The sequence below is a fragment of the Cajanus cajan genome, chromosome 5 (genome assembly GCF_000230855.2).
Source record: "Cajanus cajan strain Asha chromosome 5, NIPB_CcT2T_4, whole genome shotgun sequence".
NCBI classification, from domain to species: Eukaryota; Viridiplantae; Streptophyta; class Magnoliopsida; order Fabales; family Fabaceae; genus Cajanus; species Cajanus cajan.
Window position 1 is genome coordinate 64,924,409 of NC_138521.1, and position 6,484 is coordinate 64,930,892.

At 37.9% G+C, this 6,484-nt stretch overlaps 1 protein-coding gene across 1 annotated transcript; it reads left to right on the top strand.

The window, feature by feature from the left end:
- The first annotated feature begins 1,588 nt into the window (after positions 1 to 1,588).
- Positions 1,589 to 3,028, top strand: LOC145958151 (serine/threonine-protein phosphatase 7 long form homolog). Its single transcript, XM_083074633.1, has 3 exons — positions 1,589 to 1,639; positions 1,724 to 2,530; positions 2,615 to 3,028. The coding sequence occupies exons 1-3, from the start codon at positions 1,589 to 1,591 to the stop codon at positions 3,026 to 3,028; spliced, it is 1,272 nt and encodes a 423-aa protein (XP_082930759.1).
- The last annotated feature ends 3,456 nt before the right edge of the window (positions 3,029 to 6,484 follow it).

Below are 6,484 nucleotides of genomic sequence, written 5' to 3' on the forward strand. Positions count from 1 at the left end.
TATGCAGATTCTGACTATGGTGGAGATCTCGTGAGGAGAAGATCTTTGACATGTTATATCTTCACTCTTTATGGTTGTGCTGTAAGTTGGAAAGCAACACTTCAACCTACTGTTGCTTTGTCTACCACTGAAGCGGAATACATGTCCTTGACAGAAGGGGTTAAAGAAGGTATATGGTTGCAAGGTCTTATTGATAGTCTGGGTTTGAATGTGCAGAGACGTATACTTTATTGTGATAGTCAAAGTGCTTTGTGTTTGGCAAAAAATCCAGTCTATCATGAAAGATCAAAACATATTGATGTCAGATTGAATTTCATACGAGATGTAATTGAAGACAAATTGTTCTCCATAGAGAAGATACCTACGGTAGACAATCCAGCAGATATGTTGACTAAACCTTTGTCTTTTGAAAAGTTTAAGCATAGCTTGGACTTGGTGAATGTTCGCATCGCTTGAGACCCTTCAGGGAGAATAGGCAGGAGAGTTGTTCTTGGTTACCGGTGACTTGGGAAAATTCAAGTCAAGGTGGAGAATTGTTGAGATGCCTTAAATTTATAATTTTGTCCGTTACTATTTTCACTATTATTTGGGTTGTAATGAGACTGTTATATTTTATCCTTGTTATAAGGCTAAAAGGAATCTGTATCAGATATCTCTATTCATTTCAGAAATAAGAAACTCTTGAACTGCCCGTGGATGTAGGTCACACTGACTGAACCACGTAATTTGTGTGTCATCTTCTTTCTCTTCTCTTTCTTTTACATATTGTCATAACAATTCTTGCAAATAGAAAAATTAATTTACGTTACATAATTATTCTTTTATTAAATTATTGTTATTGTTTTGAGGTTTCTCGTGAATTTTTTACGTAAATATTATTTTTTTAAAAAAAAAAATACCCAAATAACCACTGTGCAGGTTTATTTACACAGATAGAACCATTCACTGTTCAAACTCAGAATTCGGTTCCCGGGGAACCGAATTCTGAGCACCAAAATGTATTTTTTTTTGTTTTTTCAACTCAGAATTCGGTTCCCGGGGAACCAAATTCTGAGTTGCTTTTATATTTTTTTTTTTTTTCGTGTTTGCAGGAGAGACGTGGGCTGACGTTGGAAGCGGAACGGCCCGTTCCGAAATCAGAACGGGCCGTTCTGCTTAAAGAAACAGAGTGGCATTTGTTAACGTGAAACGGGACAAGAACGGGCCATTCCGACGTTAAGAATTAACGTTGAAATAGATGTTGGAAGCGGCCCGTTTTAAACAAATTGTTGTGGCAATTTTTTTAACGTGGAACGGGCCGTATTTGTTTTAGAACAGCCCGTTCCAAGATAGATATTTACACATTTTTTTTACTCCTGTAACGGCTTCGGAACGGCCCGTTCCAGGAGCTGTTTTTACAAAGTTTTTTTGATTTAGAACGGGCCGTTCTGGTTTTGGAACGGCCTGTTCTGGGTAAACAGTAAAAGTTGCATTTTTTCTATAAATAGTCCCCCTCCCCTTCATTTTTTGATGCGATTTGTACTGCTTCTGATTCACCTTGATAGTAAGAAATTTTTTTCTTCTTCAATTTTTATTAACTATATCAAAAATGTTGTTGTGGAAGCAAAATGAGCATAGGTCTGCTTTCATTGGTAGAACTGTAAGTTCAGCACTTTCGTTATATACTTTAAATTTCAATTAACTTGTAACAAATTAGTACTAATTTTGGTAATTATTATTGCAGGAGACTGAGAATATTATTTGTTCTTACTGTCATTCAATGCCAGAACCTCACCCTCTAATTGTTCCTATACTAGAGGAAGTGGGTTTTTCTGGGGTTGCAAAGCTCAGACATCTAAAAGTGGATCACGCATTAATCACAGCTTTGGTTGAAAGATGGAGACCTGAGACTCATACATTCCATTTTCCAACTGGAGAGTGCACCATAACACTGGAGGATGTTGCACTTCAACTTGGCTTAAGAGTTGATGGTTTACCAGTCATTGGCCCAACATTATATGACTGGGAGGAAATGTGCTCCACCTATCTCGGAATCATGCCAGTTAAAGGTGAGTCACTAATTGGCTCTACGATTAAGTTAAAGTGGTTAAGAGATAATATGTTAGAATTACCAGAGGAGCCATCTCAAGAACAACTTGATGCACATTGTAGATCATATATATTAGGGTTAATAGGAGGTGTTTTGATGCCTGACAAAACAGGCAATAAGGTACATCTTATGTATTTATCTTTATTAATAAATCTTAGAAGAACAAAACGATATAGTTGGGGGTCGGCTTGTTTAGCTATGTTATATAGGGAAATGTGTAGAGCTACAAATGTTAGTAGCAAAACAATGGGTGGTTGTGCATCTCTGTTACAATCTTGGGCATGGCATCGCATGCCATATATTGCGCCTATTTCCAGGTTATCAGCATCATTCCCTCTAGTCTGTAAATGGAGCGGGGGCAGAGTTTTAAACTTTCAAAATGTACCTCATAATGATGTTGTTGGATATAGATCAAGGTTTGATCACATTCAGAATGACCAGGTAACTCTTTAAAATCAAAGTTTTATTTTTTTTTCTTTTGTTTAGCATAATATGTTAACTAAAGAAGTTTAATTTTTTTTGTAGTTTTTATGGGCGCCATATGGAGTATTGCAAACAGCAATACCGATGCAAGCATATAGAGATGCTCTGCTATGGACATCATGCACCTCCATTATTTGTTTTGCAATTGTTGAATGGCACCAATCTGATAGAGTGAAATTGCAATTTCGTCTCTTCCAGGATGTCCCTTCTCCACCGAATAATTTGGATAACCTGCACAACATTGACATGAGGGGAAGACAAGATGAAAATTGGGTTACAAGACATGCTCAGTGGATCGACATATGGAACAATAGACGTGAGCACACATTGATGGGTCATCCAATGCAAGGCCCACTGTTTCACACACGAGAATACATGGAATGGTACATGGCCAATTCCATCTATTTTTTATCTGTGCCACGACTACTACAAGATCCAAGGACCCATCAACAATGAAGGACTTCCACAACATTTGAGACTGGTCGAACTTCCATGCGATCGCATGAAGAGACTGGTCAACATGTATCAAATCCTCAGTACGTCACTCCTGAACAAAACATAATTGACAGACGACATTCATTTGCAACAACTTCAGAGGATTTTTTTACAAATTTATTTGGAGTAGATTTTAGAACTCCATCTTCAGCACAATCATACATGCAATCTCTTTACCGTCCACAATTCGGTAATGAACCTGGAAGTTCTTCAGCACCATTTCAACATCCGGTGGTTGATGATGAAACAAATCCTTCTGAGCAACAACCTCCACGGCGTAATCCAGGCCGTAATAGACGTCGCCCTCGTTGTGGAACTGGACACCATTACGGAGATTGAAAAATGTATATAAATCACTCTATGTTAATGTTATTGTTTTTTTTATTCTAATGTACTATGTGTCTTTATCAATGTAATATGAATTTTAATATTATGCATTTTTACATGCGATCTAGACTAAGAAGGTTATAAACTATTATAATTATAAGTATTGTTGCGAACATAATATACGATTTCAACACAATATACGATTTCAACACAATATACGATTTCAACACAATATACGATTTTAACACAAACACAACGTACTATCCGATACTAACACAAAGTAATTAACTTTAATATTACATAACTAAATAAATTTATTACAACTGATTACAACAATAATGATCATTGGTGGCGGGAACTACATCCATGACTAATATTCGGACATGTCTTCCTAGTGTGACCAGGAGTGTGACAATAAGAACAATTTTTGACATGAGTATGTTGTTCTCTAATATCCATCTCTGTTCTAATCCTGGTGGACTTTGGTCGACCCTTCGAAGTTCTCTTCAGTTCTGGATTTGGCCACAAAGTTGGACCAGTGTAAGTAGGCCAATAATCTTCATGTCGAAGCTCTCCAAACTGTCCTTCGTATACCTTTGCAACTTGTTGTAAGGTATATATGGGAGATATGTACCTTTCATAGTCATGATGTGCATGTAAGCATGAAGCAAGCACATGTGAGCAAGGGATATGAACTTTTTGGAACTTGCTACAATCACACCACAATTCATCAAGCCTTACCGCAAATCTCCCAGCTGGTCGAACTTCTCTCGAATGTTGCGTTTCTTCCACTAGAAATCTACTGCTTGATCTGTCAAAGCTGATAACTCTATGAGTATTTGCCTTAGACTGTGCATCTTGAATAGTTTTATTTGCAATTTCCGAGTAGACATGTCCTGCATTAATCATTGCGCCCACTTTCGTACCTCTTTGAACGAAAAACTTGTTGCAACGAGTGTATGTGGCCATTACCATGGAACAAATTGGCAAATTTCGTGTTTTCTTCAATACGGAATTAATTGACTCAGCTAGGTTTGTTGTCATGTGTCCCCAACGTCGTCCATTGTCCCATGCTAGTGTCCATTTTTCCCTAGGAATGTTGTCTAACCATTGAGCTGCTTCAACATTAGTATCTCTTACTATGTTGTAATAGTAAAAGAATCTAGGTTCAGTCATCCCGTAGGCTGCAAAATAATAAAATTATTAAATAATTAAAAGTAATAATCAAATGCTTTAAAAAAAGTAATGATAAACTTACCCATATTGACGACATCCTTCTTTAGTGCTGCATTTTTGAACCGTCGCATGAAATTTTGTGCAATATGTCGAATACAATAGACATGAACAAAATTGTTTTTCGTCCAGCCACTTCCATTTCTTGAGTATGCACTTCGAATAGCTTCATGACGATCAGAAATAAGGCACAACCCATCTTGCGGTGTTACATACCGCCTCAAGTTCTTCAGAAAAAAAAACCATGCATCACTAGTTTCACCTTCAACAACAGCAAATGCAATAGGAATTATGTTGTTGCGACCATCTTGCGCAACTGCGACCAATAGTGTACCTTTATATCTCCCATATAAAAATGTACCATCCACTTGTACAATTGGTTTGCAGAAGGCAAAACCATCAATGCATGGTTTAAAGGTCCAAAATAACCTTTTGAAGATAACACTCCCCTCGTCCAATAATTCACCTTGGTAAGCCGGTTGCGTATTTAATTTCCAAATAAAACCTGGAACATACATTTGCATTGCTTGCAACATACCTGGTAATTTGTTGTACGACTCCTCCCAGTTTCCAAAGATATTCTCAATGGCATGTTGCTTGGCTAACCATCCCTTTCTGTAACTAATTGTATAACCCATGGTGGACTTGATGTGGGCTATGATGGTTGAAATGGATGCCGATGGATCAACCTCAATAATTTCACCAATGCTTTGAGCAATCATTTGTGATCCCAATTTATTATGATCTTGGGAGATAAGTGGGGAAACACATGTGTGGGGGCCCTCAAGGATCATGATTTCCCAATGTTGTTCCCTGGTTCGCAATATACCACGACATCTCCAGGCATAGTCGTGGTGAACGCATTCCATAACAAGCCTACTACTGCTTGAATTTTTAACCTTGTAACTGCAATGGTTGACAATGTGAAATCTATTTATGGCATCCTGCATTTGTTCTTTTGTTTGGAAGCGTTGGCCAACAAATAGTGTTCCAGGTGGATACACAACCATATCACGCTCCAACAAATGGCTATACTCACTGTCTTGTTGGATTTCATTGGGAAACTCTAAAAAGTGTGGAGGTGGGTTGTATATGGCTACTGGTTGTGGTTGTAGTGGTGGATTATTTGGAATTGGGAGGGTTTCTTCATCATCATGTTCATGTGCAGAGAGAATTTCGTCTTCGTCCTCGCTAAAAGGATCAAAGACATTTTCTGTTGGGAGACCAACAACAACATCATCTTCAATGTTGGTTTCAACATTGGGTTGAGAAGCAGAAGGTCTAGCTTGCTCAAATGGCTGAGAAGGTATTTGATTAAGGTCCATGATTGGACCACTTAAAAGCTGTGTGTATGACTCAATGTTGTAGTTGGAGGGGATATCATAAGAAGGGCCAGATGGGTTAGTGTACTGGTAACTTTGATAAACTTCGTAAGGTGAACGTGAAGGTGAAACTTGTGGTGCATGTGATTCAACTGTAGTAAATGTAGCATATAATTCAATACTTGATTGAAGTTGATTAGAATCGTGAACATTGAAAACTGCCTCAACGTCTTCATCATCCGTCAACTCAACACAGGTATAGTTACTAACCCCTGGGCCAAGTCTAATAGGGTACCGAAAATGTATGCTAGCCACCCTCTCAGAATCTTGTCGATGTAGCTTTCTGTGGATGACTCTTTGAAGCCTTTCTAGAGTAATTCCTCTGTTCATACGAACTAATTTTGCAGATGGAGAAGAGAAGGTGATTCCTTCATTCGGACATTGGTTAATGGAACCATCAGAATGAACAATAACGTAGATTGAAGAAGCCATTTTATGAAAGGTTTAAAGGAAATTAACGTGATTCTAAGAAACT

Bases quoted from the DNA above. Each gene is read 5' to 3' on its own strand.
- LOC145958151 (XM_083074633.1), top strand. From the start codon at position 1,589: ATGTTGTTGTGGAAGCAAAATGAGCATAGGTCTGCTTTCATTGGTAGA. The intron at 1,640-1,723 runs GTAAGTTCAGCA...TTATTATTGCAG, and splicing joins CTGCTTTCATTGGTAGAACT to GAGACTGAGAATATTATTTG. The intron at 2,531-2,614 runs GTAACTCTTTAA...TTTTTTTTGTAG, and splicing joins ATCACATTCAGAATGACCAG to TTTTTATGGGCGCCATATGG.